The 19,764-nt window shown below is 37.5% G+C and overlaps 1 protein-coding gene across 11 annotated transcripts in view; it reads right to left on the bottom strand.

The window, feature by feature from the left end:
- Positions 1 to 19,213: 19,213 nt before the first annotated feature.
- The window catches only part of SCEL (sciellin), a 133,457-nt gene continuing 132,906 nt past the window's right edge, over positions 19,214 to 19,764 (bottom strand). For 8 of the 11 annotated variants that reach the window (XM_036831210.1, XM_036831206.1, XM_036831213.1 and 5 more), the window contains one exon: positions 19,215 to 19,562. In XM_036831210.1, the coding sequence (XP_036687105.1) occupies positions 19,477 to 19,562 (86 nt within the window). In that variant the 3' untranslated portion in view covers positions 19,215 to 19,476. Of the gene's footprint in view, positions 19,563 to 19,764 lie in introns of all 11 variants that reach the window. The other 3 variants (XM_036831207.1, XM_036831215.1, XM_036831211.1) reach the window with 2 other exon arrangements.

Here is a 19,764-nt window from a genome sequence, read left to right as displayed (position 1 = left end):
ATCTCTTTCTTTCCTATGTCAGCACCTCTTTTTTCCCCTTCTGTGAATTACATATGTACACACAACAGAAACACTCAAAATGTACCCTGATTTTAAGTTGGTATCCCCAGGATGCCTGTCTCTTTAACACATAATTAAAGAGGTTGATGGTGTCAAGGTTTCAATTAAGCAGTCCTGATTTTTTATTTTGATGCAAATTTGTAAGCTTTGTGTTTTGAAAGAAACTGCATGCATAGCTTCTCAATTTTAAAATATTTTTGTTTTAAATGAAATACATGAGGTGATTTCAGAGGTTTACAAAGAAGATATGGAAAATAAAAATGTCTCATTAAAAAATTTATGCTTTAAGGATACATTTGAAACACCATAAATTGATGAGAAATATCCATATATCACACATGCAAAATCAGATAAAGAAATACATATTTCTCCAGTGCTCCTCATTCCTTACACTTCAAAACTATGGTTGCTGGGTCGCTCTAGTGAATTTCAAGAGAGAAAATAATTGATTTGTATTTTTCACATATACCTCTAATAGTATCTATGGACGTCAAATTGATCCATCCACAAAATTGGGAAGACAGCATAGTTTCTTCCTGAGTTTGTAAATCTAATTCTCCAAGGAAATCTAGGAACAGTCTGTTATTATCCCAGTTTTACAGTTAAGCTAACAAGGTTAGGTTACTTGCTCAAGTTCAGTCTTGAAAATGACAATAATTCTTAGCACAGTTTCTAGTGGCCCAACCACTCTTCTCTTTATCCCTTTGTCTTAGAGTGAAATTCCTCTTAAGAGTAAGCCCCATATGTTTTAAATGCAGATTTTCCATCACTGCAATAGACATACCCTAATATGACCACTACCTTCATTCAAGTTGATAGATCCAATTACCACAAAAAGAAAAAATCACTAATGTGTTAAACTAAGATCAAAGATCCCCAGCTCTGTTTTCAAATTCATTCAGAGGAACCACAGCATTTGTTTTTGTTTGTTTGGTTTTGTTTTGTTTTGGGTTTTGGTTTTTTTTGGCCTCTTAGTTGAGATTCCTGTTTATCCATACAACATACTTGCCTTGAATACTGTGGATCCCCACTGCCTTTGTCCAGTGCCTAGCAAGTGTCTAGCACATAGCAAAAACACATTGAAATTTTTTTTAAGAATACATGGATAAATAAATCCCAAGTTCTAGCTGAAATTTAGACAAGAACCTAATCAGTTACTTCTATAAGCCTCATTTGTCATATGGTAACAACATGGGAGGATTAGAAAGCTTTTTGCAGACTCCATAATAATTCACATCTGACCCAATTAAAAGCTATAAGAATACTTGCTGCATTAATGTGTGGATTTTAGTGTAAGGGAGTAATGCAAAGAGAAAGCAAAAATATATGAAGCCAGAATTTATGTAAATAATTCCCTGTGTGGGTTGCTCCATTCAAACCCCACCCAGCTCTACTCGAATTCAGGCCAACAACCCATGTAATTATGCCCTGTAAAGGCACATATAGGAGTAGTTATAATAATAATAATAATTCTGCTGATTTGGCAAGGTATCCTTGTCAGAGCCCTTTTTAATAAACACTTATTACATGTCTATTATGTTCGTCACAATGCTAGATGACTTTCTAAAAGTGAGTAAGACAATGTCTCCACCACCAAGACCTTATCTAGCCGGAGAAAAAAGCATATCAACAGTTGATTATCGTTCAAGACATTGTGCTAAGTGTCATGACGAAAATACAAGTCAACAGCTTAGGGAGTGCCCAAGAAGGAACAATTGATTCTGGCTAAAAATTTTTGGAGGACTTCGTGTAGAAAGAGTACATTAGGGGCTTCCCTGGTGGTGCAGTGGTTAAGAATCCGCCTGCCAATGCAGGGGACATGGGTTCGAGCCCTGGTCCGGGAAGATCCCACATGGCGCAGAGCAACTAAGCCCGTGCACCACAACTACTGAGCCTGCGCTCTAGAGCCCGTGAGCCACAACTGCTGAGCCTGCATGCCGCAACTACTGAAGCCCGAGCACCTAGAGCCTGTGGTCCGCAACAAGAGAAGCCACCGCAATGAGAAGCCCGCACAGCGCAACAAAGAGTAGCCCCCGCTCGCCACAACTAGAGAAAGCCCGTGCGCAGCAATGAAGACCCAATGAGGCCAAAAATAAATTAATTAATTAATTTTAAAAAATGGTTCAAATAGTAAATTAAAAAAAAAGTGTACATTATTTCATTTGGTTCTCCTTATCAAGCTGTGAGGCATTGGGGCGAGTATTGTGATATTCATTTATCAGACAGAATATAGGATGTATCAAAGCAACAATAGAACTAGGATACCGCACCCAGCTCTAATTCCTAGTCAATAGTGTTTACTCCTGTGGTCAATTTGTTTTGTTTTATGAATCGCTCACACATGTACCACGCTCATTAAAACGAAACTTTAAAAATTTACCTTAATAATAGCTATTGGTGCTTATTAAATGCCAGCAACTGTTCTATGCCCTTTACTTGTATTAACTCATTTAATCATCAAACAGCCCTTTGAGGTAGTTTCTATAATTACTCCTGTTTTATAAATGAGGAAACTGAGGCACAGGAAGTCACACAATCTGCCCAAAGTTACCTAGCCAGGAAGTGGCAGAGCCAGGAATTGAAAGCTAGGCAGCCCCAGCTCATTCATTCATTGTATCTCTTTTCTGATCTTGGGCAGCACCTAGCAAAATACCCTGCTCTGGTCTTAACGGTTTATCAATAAAAACTATTGACTTATGCAAAATCAATAGCCAAGAATGCCTTGAACAAAGTCTGATTCATTAACAAGCAAATATTACTGGAACTTAAAAAGTCACCAAGCACAGATCAGAAAACAGTAGGTTTCCAAGATCAACAAAGTTGCTGGTGCTGGTACAACATTTCTGACAGTACAAAGGCTATTCATTCAATGCTTATTTCTGTACGGATGACAAAACAGCGTAAACTGTCACTGCTTTGTTTTGTATTTCTGGCCATTTGGATTCTTCAAATGTCAATATCACTCCTAAGAATACTCAGAAGGAACCAAGTCACAGCCTATGTTGGACCTAAACAGATCCCATGATGATCTTGGATGTATTTAAAATTTCAAAAGTATAAAAATAATTTTTTTTGAAGTTCAGAAACTTACTTCAAAATCTGAAACTTTTTAAACTAAAACAAATAGACATTTTTGAACAAGCTGCTCTTTTTGAAAGAAAGTATGTAAGATTACTTAAACGTTGAAAAAAATAACATCATACGTAAACCTTGAAAAATAAGCATCTTTACAATTTTCCCCCAATTTTTTAACTTTATAAGAGAAAAATGAATCTGGTATGACTTGAGTCTTGCTGGCAAAAATTGGCACTTTATATTACCATCACACTGGATGTCTACTCTAGAGCTTTTGAAAGCCTTTGGATTTTGAACAATCTATTTTCTTGTTTTCCTCAAATGTTTCTCTCATCATAAAAGTCAGTGTGGTAGAGTTTTCTTTCTTTAATTCAAAAGAGCTCTTTTTTCTTTGATAATTTCCGGAGCTCTTACAAAAAACTTCCTTGCAAAAAATTGGGATCACACTGAAGTGTTACAAACCAAAGTCAGAAATCATTTGAAAGTCTGACACAGCAGGGTTAGAAGTCCTCCTATCATAGTGGATCATTTTAGTTCTCCTTCAAGTTACTGGCATAGCTGCAAGGACATGATGGGAATCTAAGTAAAAGGCAGTGGAAGGCAGCTCACAGAAAATAGTGCAGCATTCTCTCGGGCAAATCATCACATTCTAGAAATTATAAGCCAGCCTCAAAGAAGTTGCGGCAGGTTTACTCAAAACAAACCTCCAGTGAGTGCCTAACCATGGTCTGTGCACATAATGAGCTTTCAGAAAATAGTAATAATTATATCATAACGGGGTTATCTGTGTTTCAACTATAATATTTTGCTCACCCTAGATTTTGCACAGAGACAATGATTATAATCATGTCACTGAAGGATTGTGTCATCAAGATTACAGATATGTTCTTACTTCTTATCTTCAGGAATATTGTTTGTTTGTTTAGTTTCAGAAAGGAAGTGTCGATTAACAGAAAATACTTTATCAAAGACGTGGTTGCCTTCATCAAAACAAAGTGTAAAAAATCTCAGAGGTGAATTTACTCTGAGAACTAAAGAATAGCAAATGGGTAGGATGGGGGAAATTAACTACTGGACAGTTTTCCAGCTTTATAACCAGTTTAAAGCTTCTATTTTCAGACTCCAGGCTTTATTTGACAGTAATTGTAAGCACTTTTTATTAGTCCATGGAAAACACTTGTCTGAAAGCTCCCACATGCTACTAAAAACCTGGGAACAGAGAAAACAACAAACAATAAAACATAATTTTAAAAGATCAGGTTCAGTAGGTGATGAGACCAACAGATTACAAATGCAGCTTCAAAGAAGAAAGATCTAAACTAATTCAGCTTGTAGAAGACAGAAATCCAGAGAATAACTGTGGAAACCTAACTTGAGATGGTGGCAATCTGTCCCTAGGATGCTATTGCATTGCACATGTGGACACACAGGAAGAGAGCCAGGGCGGGGGTCAGAAGACTGTCATCCTTACTCAGGTACCTGGGCTAAGGTAGGCTCCATCTCCATGCTTCTATCATTGTCAAGGTAAGAACAAAGGACCTGGACAACTGCATACTAGCTCGTAAAGCTCCTGCATGAAAGTGGCAAAAATTGCTTCTACTCACATTTCATTGACCAAAGCAAGTCACATGGTTACATATAACTTCAAAGCAAAAGGAGTATGCAGTGGAGAACTGGAAATATTTAGTGTACAGCACTGCCTACTACAATATACTTTTATGTAAATGCTTCCTGCTACTAAATAAACTGAAGGCTAAGATGTACCTTAAATATTTTGGCTGATTCCCTTAAATTTTGGAATCTCCTGCTTTTGTGGTTGTTTGGCTAGAAATTCATTGAGATTATGTCTTGAGTTCACTTGTAATTTAAAAATACAACTTTAGTTTGAATATATATATACATATACTTTTCATTATCTTTTACTATTGATTTCTGATTTAATGACATTGTGATTAGAGATCATGGTCTATATAAATCTGATTCATTGACTTTTAAAATTGAAATATAATTGACATATAAGATTATATTAGTTTCAGGTGTTCAACAAAATGATTCAACGTTTGTATGTATTGTGAAATGATCACCACAATAAATCTAGCTAACATCCATCACCACACATATTTACAAATTTTTTTCTTGTGATGAAAACTTTTAAGATCTACTCTCTTAGCAACTTTCAAATATATGTCATGATATTTTAAACTATAGTCATCGTGCTGAATGTTATGTCCCCATGACTTATTCATTTTATAAATGGAAGTTTGTGCCTTTTGACCACCTGCACCCATTTCGTGCACCCTCCCCACACCCTCCCCCCTCTTCTAGAAACCACCAATCTGCTCTCTGTATCTGTGAATTCATTTTTTTTGTTTTTTTTGTGTGTTTTGTTTTTAGATTCTACATATAAGTGAGATCATACAGTATTTGTCTTTTTCTGTCTGAGTTATTGATTCATTGTAATTTGATGAGACTTCTTCTGTATCCTAGGACACTGCCAATATTTGGAAATATTCCATATGTACTTGAATAATATGTGTAATTCTATTTGTTAAGTGCAAGATACACATTACATAATTTATCTAAACTTCTAATATTTATAAAAATATAAAATTTATGTATATTTATTTGAAATCAAGTTGCTTACATTATTCAAATCTTCTACAGTCTTACTAGTTTATCTATCAGTTACAGTTTGAAAGTGTTTAAATGTCCTATCTTGATATTGTATACATAAACATATATATTTGTTGTGTTGTATATTTTATGCACACATGTTCAGTTCATGATTTATATCTTCTTTGTGGATAATTCAATTTATTATTGTGTAATGTTTCCTTCATCCTTTGTAATGCTTTTTTGCCCTAAGATATATTTCACTTAACATTAATAATATTAATAATGCTATATCAGCTTTCTTTCAAGTAGTATTGTCTTTTTTCGCTGCGCGGCCTGTGGGATCTTAGTTCCCCAACCAGGGATGAAACCCATGCCCACTGTGGAAGCGTGGAGTCTTAACCACTGGACTGCCAGGGAAGTCCCTTAGGTAGTATTTTTAATCTTCTGATCTTACTATGTTGTTTTGTTTTAGAAGTGATTTATATAAGGTACGTATAGTTAGATTTTGTTTTATCAGCCAATCTGATGGTCTCTATTATTTATTGAGAATTCATTTATTATGATTATTGATATTTCTAGATTTATTTATACTTTGGACTGAACTATTATAATATTTTGTGTTTTCTGTTCACCATACCTTTCTCCTGTTTCATTTTCTGTTCTACTTTTCCTCAGATTTATACATTTCTACAATTTCATTTTTTTTCTTCTGCTGGTCTAGAGATGATGGATTTTACTTCTATTATTTTGCAGTTACCCTTCAGTTTTTAAAACTCATGTTCAACTATAAATTTCTCTAATAAAATTTCAATTTATTTCCTTGTATGAATAGGACAAAGACCTTAGAATCTATCTGGCACTGCTTCCTTAGAATCCTTGTTACTGGAGCCTAGAGTTTTACTTTCATCTTTTTTCCTAGCACATATTCATGTACATACAAACGTCATTTTAACAGTGGATAGCTGAATTACTCACTTCTCAAAAAATCAGTTTATCCCCTCATTTTTTTCTTTTATTTTCCCCTTACCTCTGAATCTGTTTCCTTCTTCTTAAATATGGAATTTTGCCTGTTTTGTTTTATTTTTCAATAAGAGTCTGTGGGAAAATGTATTCCTTCATCCTTGAATGAGCTTTAACTAGATATAAAATTCTGGATAGATAGATATTTTCTCTAAGAGCTTTGAAGATAAAATTTTATTTCTTCTGGTACCTACCTACCGATTTCTTCTGGGTAATAAGTCTAATCGTAGGCCATCTGGTCTTTTCTCTATGAGTAGATTTTAAGAATATCTTTGTGTTTTGCTCTTTTATTTTAATGTGTCTAGTTGTGCATTTACCTTTAATTATCTGGAGTATATTTTCACTCTGACAGCCTACGTCATCAACTCTAAAAATTTTCAGGTTTTATCTCTCTGCTTGTTGCTTCTGCCTTTTCTCCTCTTCTCTTCTGGGATTCCGTGTGTGTGTGTGTGTGTTCATTCATTTATTCACTCGTTCATTGATTTTTAATTATCTCCTTATCATTCTATCTCCCTATCTCTTAACTGTTCTTTCAAAAAATTTTTTCTCTTTGCCTTTCTGCTATATTCTGGGTGAATGCCTTAGTATTACCTCCCATTTCATTCATATTACTTTGACCATTCCAGTTTAGAGTTTATCCAGTTTACTAAGTTTTAAAAAGCATCTTTTTGCATAATTTCTCACTTCTTTGGAATGATGCTATTCCTTTTTGCATCTCTTCGATAACTCTAGATATACTTATCCTAAAGTTTTTTTTAAGGTGGCACATTTATTTTTGTTTTGTCTAGAATGATTTCATTTCCCCATGTTTGATTTTACTTGGTGTCTTTATTCTGTTAATTTTCTTTTTTGGTTTTGAGGTCCACCTTGAGTTGGTGCTACTTTTCTTTTTCTCTCTCTTCCTCCTTTCTATTAAGAGGTTTTGTGATTGCCTCAGCTCAGCCCCTAGAACCTGTGGTTCAAAACCTGGTCTCCTCTTGATGCTTAAGGTCCTTATTCGACCATGATATTGGGAAGAGTTTAAAGTCAGATGATAATGCTGGCTAGACTTGGTCACAAAGGTTGAGTCTGTCCTGGCATCTGCCTTGGCACTCAGACTCTTACAAGCTATAGCTCTGGGCAGCAAACAGCAGCACATTTTTTCTTATTCTTCCCAGGATGGAAAGAGGGAGGAAAGTCTTGACACTGCACCCTGCTTCTCTGTGGTCCTGGGGAGTTGTATCCCCACTGTCTCTGCATGCTTGCTGGTGAGAATGGCAGTCCTGTGACTTCAGACCCGCATTTCTCTTCAGTTCCTGGTTTATACATTTTTTTTTTTAAGATTTATTTATTTATTTGGTTGCACCGGGTCTTAGTTGCGGCAGGCAGGCTCTTTAGTTGCAGCACGCACGTGGGATCTAGTTCCCCGACCAGGGATCGAACTGGGCCCCCTGCATCGGGAGCACTGAGTCTTAACCACTACACCACCAGGGAAGTCCCAAGACTTATTCTTTTATTTCAATTTATTTATTTTTGGCTGCGCTGGGTCTGTTGCTGCGTGCGGGCTTTCTCTAGTTGCGGTGAGTGGGAGCTACTCTTCATTGCTGTGGTTTCTCTCGTTGCGGAGCACGTGCTCTAGGCGCGCAGGCTTCCGTAGTTGTGGCGTGCAGGCTCAGTAGTTGTGGCGCACGGGCTTAGCTGCTCCGCAGCATGTGGGATATTCCCAGACCAGGGCTCAAACCCGTGTCCCCTGCATTGGCAGGCGGATTCTTAAAGAGTGTGCCACCAGGGAAGCCCTATACATTTTTTATAGTATTTTTTTCTCCCACTGTTGTTTGCTTGGATGTGGAGTTTGTCGGTGGCTCAAAGTGTGAACTTTGAATGTCATTTTGATAAGAGGGCTACACTCTTTTATTATCTGCTTAAAAAAAATCCCCCAACTCAACAGTGCGTCCTAACCCCACTCTGGCTGCGCGGGGTAGACGTGTGCCCGCGGACTTCCTCTCTCTGCGCGTTCGAGCTCCCATCAGCCGCGGGCGCACGGCGCACGGCCCCCCATTCAACCAGCGCAGCCCGCCCCTGAGCAAAAAATGAGCAGAAGCTGCAGTGATTTTAAACTTCTCTCTCTTATGTAAGGACTGAAAGGTAAATTACATAAACCATCTTCTCGTAAAAATCAAGATGAAAAATGTTCATATTCATTCAGGTATAGTGATAGGATTTCTTGTATCAACTGGGCAGTGGACGCAGCTCACCTCTCTGCTACTGCCTCCTAGAAGTCTTTAGTCTCCTAACTCTATGTTCCACATCCTGGTCATCAGCCAGGGAAAGCTGATAAAATGAGGCATTGCCTTACTAAAAAAACAAAAACAAAAACAAAACAAACAGAAAAACCCACCACCACCAACAAAAACAAACCACTGTTTACTATGGGTTGTAATAGATTTTGGAAACTAGGATAAATGATACTTTTAAAATAAACATCTCAGAATCATACTTGTGATGTTTTTCACCCCTTTTTTGGGAAAGAGTGGAATGGAGATGATGAGGGAGGTTTCATTTAGATTTGTTTTAAATTTTAAAAAGCTGTTCTTTTAAATTTACCATCTGTTACTTCAGTGCTTGCAAGTGGCTATGGTAACTGTTCGGGGCTACCAGACTGAACCATGGTATAATCCGGTATGACTTGACCCCTACTGGGCCTTTCTCGTGGAGGGAGACCAACTTATTGTGAGTCTTGTCACATTACAAGAGAGTTTCTTTGCAAATATGTTAGCCTTCTGGTTTACGCACAGCAAAGATAAGAATTAGTTATAGACTTTCTTGTGAGTCATTTGAACTACAAGGTGCTAATTCTGTGGAGAAAATTCTGTCATTCTCCTGAGAGAAACTTCTGTACATACCCCAGTACGTCAACATTTTTATACAGATCTTAAATACCACCGAGTAAATATGCTTAAGGCATGCAATTAGTCTTTGCTACGAAAGAATGATTCATACTGTCAGTTTTCAGTTTCCATCCCTTTCCTAGAGATACTTTTATTTGAGTTGAAGAAATTACTAGAAATATATTGCTGATAGTGGTGTTGATATAGCTATCTGGAGACTATGATGTGTGCGCTATGATGTGGTATATGGGAGAAAGGAGATATTCACTAAGATGAATGAGTTTAACCTTATAACCCTGAATTCAATTAGAATATTAGTGAAGACTTATTTATATTTTTTAGTGAAAAAAATATTTTTCTTTAGCACTATGCACTGAAATTACCTAGAGATATTGACCGACCCAATAGCAATGAGTTACCCGAGTTCCTAGAATTTGGTCTTTAAATACCATTTTCCAGAAAAAGAGATCTGGGTCCTTGAAAAAGGAGGCTGATGGTAGGTCTAAGGTAGGAAATGTACTAGATAAGTTTGAAACTTTTTATCCAAGGCTAGTAGGATTGTGTGAAAAAGACTCAGGAGCCAACTTGAATAAGCTCCCACTGTCTGAAGGTTAGATGACTTAAGTGTCAATAAGGACAATAATTGCCATGGATTGAAACACATCAAATATGTTTAAATCCATGAATTCAAAATGATATTTAAATACATAGATCATCTTTGGAGAGTATTAGGGCTTTGAGTTATTATTTTGGAAACTGGTAAATAAAGGATAAAATCTTTATCCTGCCTTTTCTATAAATATTCAGAGTAACCAAATTATGGATGAGAGAAAGTGTTTTTTATAGATGTATTCAGGTTAATAAATGAAAAAGGGAAAGTAGAATGAAAACATCACATTTTGAAATCCCCAATAAATTGTTAATACCACCAAATGAAAGACAGTATGTGCTTCTGATGAAAGTACCCAATATCACTTATTAAGTAGTCTTCGTATATACACACATACACATACCATCACCACCACCACCACCAAACCTGAATTTAACCACATGTGAAGACAGAGAAATACGAGGGCCAAAAACATGTCTAAAGCAAGACAAACAAAAATATGAACTGTAGGAAACTTTATGAGACAAGTGACTCAGCTTCTCTTTCTCCCCATCCTCTTCTTCTCCCCATTCTCCTCCTCCTCCTTCTTCAACAACAACAAAACTGCAAGAGGAAAAAAGAGATGGAGAAAAAATTCTATAGATTAAGAGCCAAGAGCATATAAATCCAATGCAAGGGACAGAGCTTTTGTAATCGTGATTCAAACAAACTTAGAGAACATTTATAGTATAATTTGGGAAATGGGAGCACTGCCTGGATATTTGAGTAGATTCAAGAAGTGCAGCTGATTAGGGAGATACATTGATAATATCGCATCATGTTTTAAAAATGTAAACATAGTAAATTGCTGTCTTGAACCAGTCTCCTGAGGCTGGAGGTAAGTGGGGATGGAGGAATGGAGGGGTCATGGAGGTGGGAAAGGAAAGTCTGTTGCCTCCTTTTGCCAAAAGAATAAACTGTAACTTGTATTTCAAATTTGGTTTTAATTCACCCTGAAGCATGTGTATGAGCAGTTTAACAAATGAATCGATGTTACTCTTAACGTACATAGATAGTGGAAAAAGTTTCTCTCTAGCTCATTTTTCTCTACTATGTAAAAGGAAAGTGCATTGAAACTTCATAACAGATTCAAGCATCTCCATATATATTAGAGTTGACAGAATAGAAGTCTCACTACCTAATGAAAGAGTTAAAATATATATATGCCTGCATTTTAGTATTTTGTGTTTGTTAAAATTTGGTAGAATCCTAAGATTTTTTTCCCTTTTCCTCCCTAAATTAATTATCCAATATTGAGCTAGAAGACAACCATAAGAGTTAAAAATAATAAAGAAAGAAAAAGGAAATTTTGAAGCTGAATATTTTGATACTTACATAAACAATTTTTTCCCCTATGGTACATATTTCCTTTACCATAACAAAGTATCATGGAATGATGCACTTCAGCAGTAATTCCTATAGTATTTCTTGAATGACTTTGTCTCCACTTAAAATTGTTGAAAGTTTTCCTAGGTTGTGAGATCTCTGAGAAGGTAACATATTTGATCCAGAAACACATATATGTGAAATGCCTGAAACACAGTTGATGCCTGGTGACTGGAAGTTATAATTATTATGTCAGAAAAAAATAATATTAGCATACATGTTGATTTTCCCCATTTCCCTGCCTGTCAAAGAAAATCTGCATTCGTGAGCCCAGTTTTCTACCTCTTCCCTCATCCTAAAAAAGGATGGATAATTTTGTGCTGAATTTAAGCCTAAATTAAACTACTAAACAATGTGATAAGAAAGAGGAGAGATAAAAGAAGGAGGGCAATATTAGGTAGGCTGGGAGTTTAAGAGGGTTTTTTTTGTGGGGGGAGGTAGGGTTGGGGATGAGGGGAGAGGAATTTAATAAAAGCGAATGTGGAGTATGTATTTGGATCCTCTTGAATGTCCTTTAAGAGTCACTAGTAAAGGATGGAATTTTTCTTAATTACATTTCAAGAGTTGAACTACACTTCTTGAATAAATGTAGCACTGTTATGGGACTGAACCCTGAGTAGCTCTGGATTCACAAGGTTTACAATATTATTTACTTGAAAGATGCGTAGTAAAGGATTAACAGTGCCCAAAGAGAAGTTTGTCCTTTGCCTTCAACTCCTGGGATATCCCTGGAATGTCCTGCCTGCTAAGTGTGTCTTTGTTTGCCTGGGGGCCTTGGGCCACTCCAGATATTCTATTCGAACTCTGTGATTTATGGTGAAGGCTTTGGGCCACACAGTATCATCTCTACCTGGGGAGAGGCGGGGTTGGGGGCTATAGACTAAGGTCAACTATGTGAGCAGTCAACCAAGTCTACCTGACTGAACCCCAATAAAAACTCTCGACACCAAGGATGAGATGAGCTTCTCTGGTTGTCACAGCTCAGTGTGTCTTGTCACAGCTCAGTGTGTCTTGTCACACCTAATTGCTGGGAGAAACAGGCATGGTCCACACAAATTCACTGGGAGAGGACAGTTGAAGACTGGTGCTTGGCTTTTCCTGGACACTGTCGTATGTGCTTCTTCCCTTGGCTGGTATTAATCTGTATCCTTTCACAATAATAAACCATAACCATGAGTATGACAGCTTCTGGGAGTCCTTCTAGTGAATTATAAAGCTGGATGGTTGTCTTAGAGACCTCTTGAACTTATGGTTGGCATCAGGAGTCTTGGGGACTCAAAAACTTTGCAGAAGTGCATGGCGAAATAATATTTCTACACACAAATGTAAAGTGAAAGAATTTATGGAAAATCCCAAAAGTGAAAAAGGGAACTACATTTAGAAGGGAACAGTCTAAAACTATAGACCAATAAGCTATACTTCCAGAAGAAATATTAAAATACATATTCAAACAGCAAAATATGGAAAATAAAGCTTTTAAAGGAGCAAATCCTAATCTAACTTTTTTTTTACAATAGTGATAAATCTAGTAAATTGGGGGCATATAATGGGTATAATACATATCAACTTCAGTAAAATTGTTATTTGGTCTCAAGGTTTGACTCTTTAAAGCATCTCATGTTAAATGGGATCCAAAAGGGCTGTTAAACTCATCTAATTCAATAGTGACATGTGCACAGTACAAAAAAATAACTCATGAAAGAGGAAATCTATACAAATGCAAGCTAGGACAGAGTGTGTTTTGCAAATGTATGGCATAAATTGATCCAGAATCATAAAAACCACAAGTTAAGTAGGAGTTAGCATTGTGTCATTGTAATTCTAAAAGTTAATAAAATACTGAATTATCTAAATAAGAGAATGGCATATGAAGCTTAGTCTGTCACTGTGTTCTATTCTGGTGAGATCATTTTTAGATTATTGCATTCATTTTTAAACCCCATGTTTAGTGAAAGAGACTTCAGCATATTGGGTTCCAATCCTAGCTTTGCCACTGACAGACTGGCTCTATAATGGAACTGTTCAGGAACTGAGGTCCCCGGTTCTCCTCAATTCCAGATCCTGTTAATTGAGAGTATTGGGTCAGAAACACACTTAAATGGCCACATAGATCTAAAATCCTTAGTTCATCAAGAAAAGACATTATTAAAAGTGATGGGTGTTGGGAGATCTAAATCACAATGTCTTTGTATACAAAGACATATAGGAGACCCTGAGTTACCATCATCCACTGATATGCTCTCACAGGGGACAAGTCAGGAGCCTGAGTTCACATGGCTCTACAGATGCCAAGACTACAACCTGCTCCCACAATCCATTTCTCTATGTTCCTTTAGTAACAGAAACCTCAACATGGGTTAGCAGGTGTCTGGCTAGGAGATACATGTCACAACCTCCCTGCAGTTAAGTGTGGCCAGATGAATATGAGTGACAGGAGTGGAGGCAGATTCTTCATCACATCCTTTCTTTTACTCTTCCTTCAGGCAGGGGCACAGTTATGAGAGCCAACTTTGATCATGAGATGCTAGAGGATGGCAGTACAATACGCTTTAGATAATTTCGTGGACAGAGCCTCCTTCTGTTTTGCTATGAGAAAGAGAAAAAGAATCTGTCCTATTTGAGCCACTGTATTTTATAGATTCTTTGTTACAGCCACCTTGTTGTGTCCTAACTTATTTAGAAACTGGTACTGGAAATAGGCTGCTATCAAATAAAAGCCTAAAACAAGTATAAGGAATGAGGAAATGTTGCAGGCAGGAAATCTGATGGCCCTTATTATGCCATGGCAAAGCATTTGGCAAAGTTCTTGCTTATTTTAGCTATGGAGCCCATGATTCTAGGAGAAGAGATTGAGAAAACTCAGGATATTAGTACATGTTTGCTGTTCCTTACTGCATTTAACAAGATACGAGGTACAGCTTCTGAGAAACATTACTAGGCCTTCCACTAAATGCTCTTCCTCAGACAATGGGAATCAACTCAACTACAAAGATCATTTAGTTGAAGGAGAGAGGGACAGCCAAGCACAGAGGCCAGTAAATAAAAGAGGGGAAGCGGCAGATGAAAGAACGATGACCACCCGAGGCCTTTGCTAATGTTAATTTCATATGGAACTAACTAGAAGCTAATAGACCGAAGCATATTAAGTTTTTGAGCAAATTGTTCTGCTGAAAAACAAAACATAAACCAGGCTTACGGAAGTCTATGACAGTTTGCCATGCCCCTTCTCACCCTGAAGCAACCCTGGGTCCCCAAATCCGTACCTCCAATGTCCACTGCAGATGTGACCATGGTGGACAGTGGACAAGAGGGTGCCTCCCAGAGAACAGACCAGATGAAACAAAGGATCTTAATACCAGAGGGGACTTTCCATCACTGATGCCCAGCAAACGCTGTTCACTGCCATGGACCACTCACTGGTCCCATTCTTCCCTTCTCTGAATGAGAGTTTTACCTGTGATTACCTCGTTCCTACTCCACAATTTTGTATTGGCTGGTTGGGGGATAGATCATGCCCCTTCTGTTTATGGGTCCCTGCACTGGAGAGGGTCGTATCAGGACCTGACAGAGGACACTGAGAGTCAACCAGAATTCCTGGCCTCTGAGCTGGATGAGTGATCAAATGGGATTTCAGGATGTACCCCTTTGAGGGGTGTGCTCTGTGTGTGGGAACAAAGGTGCGCCTGGATAATTGAGCAGGAAGCCAGAAGGAGAGATGTGTCATGGATACTCGTTTTATTCTGCCTTCTTCCTTTAGTAATAGAAACCCCTCAGATGTAATTGGCACTCATGGCTAGAGACTACAGTTCATCCTCCTGTGCAATCCACCTAGCCAGGAGTCCCAATTTATTTCAAAAGGGATGCAAGTCGGAGTGTTGTGTGAAAATTTTGTGCCACATCTTTAAAAAGCAAGGTGGTTGTCTCCACTCTCCCTTCCATGGAGCTGGAAGGCGGAAACAGTGCTGGCGAGCCTGCTTCGATCCTGGAGGAAAAGCAGCCCCCTAGGGCATGGCGGAGTAACAGGACAGAAGGAGCCAGCATCCCTGCATTAGACCAGAGCTGCTCTGCTCACCTTTTCTGGACCACAGCCTAACCCAGGGCTGTCATGTGGAAGAAAAAGAAATTTCCATGTGTCTGGAACCCTTGTCTTTCTGGATTTCATTGTTTTGAAGCTTAGTCTGTATTCTAACCCCGTATCTATCATTTGACAATGTTTACATGCCCAGCATTAGTGAGCTAGAGTAGGGTTTTAATAATAACTTAATTTATTAAAAAATAGTGTACTTAGAGTTGTTTTAGACTTACTGTAAAATTTTGAAAATAATACAGAGTTCCCATACATCTCACACAGAGTTTCACCTATTATTAACATCCTACATTAGCATGGTAGCTTTGTCACAATTCATGAATCAATTATCAACTAAAGCCTTGGATATGAGGGTGATCTGGCTGCGACATCTGTCACCCTATTGATCGCCAGGATTGATGTGGCTGATCTGGCTGGCTAGGAAGGTGACCTCCCTCCCTCATTGCTCCATATGTGTCCCTCCCAAAACTGCCCACTTGGTGGGCCTTCCCCGATAGAGGAGGACCGTTCTTGGGTCAAGGGTCTACTAATTGCTGTGCTCCCCTGCTAGAACCTGCACACAAGATCTCAAGGTCCATTTATTTGTAGGAGAACGTAGGGTAGCCAAACTTCCAGGACTCCAGACACATCCTAATGAGTCTGCATGTGGCAGTCTGCCTTTCTTTAAAAAAAACAAAAAGAAAAGAAAGAAAGAAAAAGCAACACTAGAGCCTATATTTTATTCAGAATTCTTTAGTTTTGACTTAAGTTCCTTTTTTTGTTCCAGGATCTCATCCAGGAATCATATTACATTTAGTTGTCATGTCTCAGGCTCTTTTTTTGCTGTGATGGTGTCTCGGACTTTTAAATTTTTGATGACTTTGTTAGTTTTGAGGAGTATTGTCTCCTCAATTAAGATGTGTGTTTTTCTCATGATTAGACTGGAGTTCTGGGTTTTGGGGAAGAAGGTTACAGAGATATTGTGCTATTTTTTTATCATATCCTATCAAGTACATGCTAGTAATACCATTAATTATTATTGATGTTAATCTTGATTACCTTTCTGAGGTAGTGTTTGTCAGGTCTCTCCTCCATAAAGTTACTCTTATTTTCCCCATCCCATAATGTGGTCTGGAAGATATGCACTATGCAGCCCACACACAGGAAGTGAAGAGTTATGTTCTACCTCCTTGAGGATGGAGTAGCTATATAAATTATTTGGAATTCTGCATGGGAGATTTGTGTCTCCTCCATTATTTATTTATTCAAATGTTTATTGATGCCAGCACAGACTCACAAATCTTTATTTTATACTTTGGGTTATAATTCAATGCTACATTATTTATTTAGTTTCTCAAATACCAGCTTTGGCCATTGGGAGAGCTTTCAATTGACACCTATGTCCCTTTGACATATCCACATCATTTGTGTGTACATATGTGTGTGCATGTATATGTTTGAGCACTTCCTTATTTCCTGGCACTATAAGATGCTCCGGGTTCATCGTCTCTACATCCTGCCCCAGTCCTAGAACCAGCCATTTCTCCAAGGAGTCTTGGTCACTTTTATTGGAGAATGGTATTAAAAAATCAAGATCTGGATTCATTGCTTCTAGGCTCTGTCAGCTGACAGAGCAAGAAAATATATGTGTGTATACTAACACATGTAAATGCACATACCTTTAGATATTTCTATGTGTAACCATCCATATCTATATTAAACTAAACACAAAATCATACTGATGTCTCTAACTCATTCATTACCACAGGGACCATTCCTGTCTCTTCCTCTCCTTATCTGTAACCTCCCACTCCGACGGTGAGAAATGTGGCTCCCACCAACCACTGACTATTTACTGAATTATTCAATTCCAGTATATACATATGCATAGTGGTTTCAGAATTGTTAACCTGTACTCCATGAAAAACAACTTGGTCAACTAGAGTACAGTGATCTGTGCAGTTGCTGTGTCTTTAGTCTTACACACTCCACTCATTTCCAAAGTTACTGTTCACTCATTTTCAGAGCTACTAAGGTCAGCCCCTTTTCCCCTCACCCCCTTTACTGAGACTGTTTCATACATTTGCAATACCATTGGATCCTTTTGCAACACTCTGCATTCCATCCTGGGAACCCTTGCCCCTGAACACCTAAATGAGATTTAAAATTTGCATATAGTAAGGTTCATTCTTTGTACTGCTAAGTTCTGTGGGTTTTGACAAGTGCATAGTGTCATGTATTCACCATTGCAATATACAGTATAGTTCGGGTGCACTAAAAAATTCCCCATGCTTCACCTATTCAGCTCTCCATCTCCCCAGGCCCATTCCTCCTGAAGCCCCAGCAATCACTAATCCACTTACTGTCTCTATGGTTTTGCCTTTTCCAGAATGTCACATAAGTGGAATCATATAGTATGGAGCCTTTTTCAGACTGGCTTTTTTCATTTAGAAATATGCATTTAAGAAGTATCCATGTTTCTGCAGATTTGATAGTTCATTCATTTTCATTGCTGAATATTACTCCATTGTATGGATGTACCACAGTTTTGTCAAGACATTTGTTTATTGAAGGGCATCTTGGTTTCTTCCAGTTTTTGATGATTATAAATAGAACTGCTATAAACATTTACATGCAGCTTTTTGTATGGACATAAGTTTTCAAATTAGTTGGGTAAAAACCTAGGAGCACAATTGCTGAATTATGTGAAAGAATATGTTTAGCATTGTAAGAAACTGCCAAACTGTCTTCCAAAGTGGCTGTACCCTTTTGCATTCCCATCATCAATGAATGAGAGTTCCTGATGCTCTGCATCCTTGCCAGCAATTGGCATTCTCAGTTTTTAGTTTTTAGCCATTCTAATAGGCATAAAGTAGTACCTTATCCATGTTTTAATTTGCATTTCCTTAATGAAAAATGATGTTGAGTATCTTTCATATGTTTATTTGCCATCTTCTTTGGTTAGGTGTCTGTTTAGATCTTTTGCTCATTTTTTAAAATAAGTTTTTTGTTTCCTTATTGTTTAGTTTTAAGAGTTCTTTGGTATGGAGGACAAATTCTTTATCAGATATCTACTTTGCAAATATTTTCTCCCAGTCTGTGGCTTATCTTCTCATTCTCTTAACAGTGCCTTTCACAGAGCACAAGTTTTTAATTTTAATAAAGCTGACTGAAATTTCTTTTATAGATTGTGCTTTTGATGTTATGTCCAAAAACTCGTCACCAAGTTTAAGGTCATGTTGTTTTTCTCCTACATTTTCTTCTGGAAGTTTTACGGTTTTGCATTTTACATTTAAGTCTATGACCCATTTTGAGTTAATTTTTGTAAAAGATGTAAAATCTGGGTCTAGGTACATTTTTTTTCTTTTTTGCATATGGGTGTCCAATTATTTCAGCACCATTTGTTGAAAAGACTATTCTTTCTCCATTGAATTGTCTTCGTGCTTTTGTCAAAAATCAGTAGTCTGTATTTGTCTCAAAATAATTTTAATCTGTTCATGAAACCAATAGTAGTCAATAATATTTTAATGACACAAATTTAAAAGGCATAAATGAATTTTATGAAATGCCACCATTCATTTGATAATCTATATTTTTAATAATCCATTATGAAACAACCATGGCCTGTATCTTGCCTGCTTCTTCAACCTCATCTCTTTGTGTTCATTAATTCCAGCCTCCTGGCAATCTTTCTGTGATTTCTTTAAATCACATCAAAGCTGCACTTGCCTTAGGGACTAAACACTTTCTTGTGGGAGAGTTTCAATCCAGTTTGCCTTTGTGGGCCTGAAGGGTCCTTGAAGTTCATGATCTTTCCTTTTCTCTTGGGAAAGGAGATAAAATTAACAAATTGTGCCTGTCAAGAAAGTTATATCAATATCTAAATGTTCCTTTCCACCAGATACATTATTCATATTGCAACAAAGGACAAGAACATGTAACATTCATAAAATTCCTGTGAGAAGTCTCTTCTAGATCTGAAATTATGCTGTCTAATTGTTTACTGTTTCTATTTGGAAAACAGA

Source organism: Balaenoptera musculus, chromosome 18 (genome assembly GCF_009873245.2).
Source record: "Balaenoptera musculus isolate JJ_BM4_2016_0621 chromosome 18, mBalMus1.pri.v3, whole genome shotgun sequence".
NCBI lineage: Eukaryota > Metazoa > Chordata > Mammalia > Artiodactyla > Balaenopteridae > Balaenoptera > Balaenoptera musculus.
The sequence above is the reverse complement of the archived record's forward strand: the minus strand, read 5'-3'. Positions and strand labels throughout refer to the sequence as shown.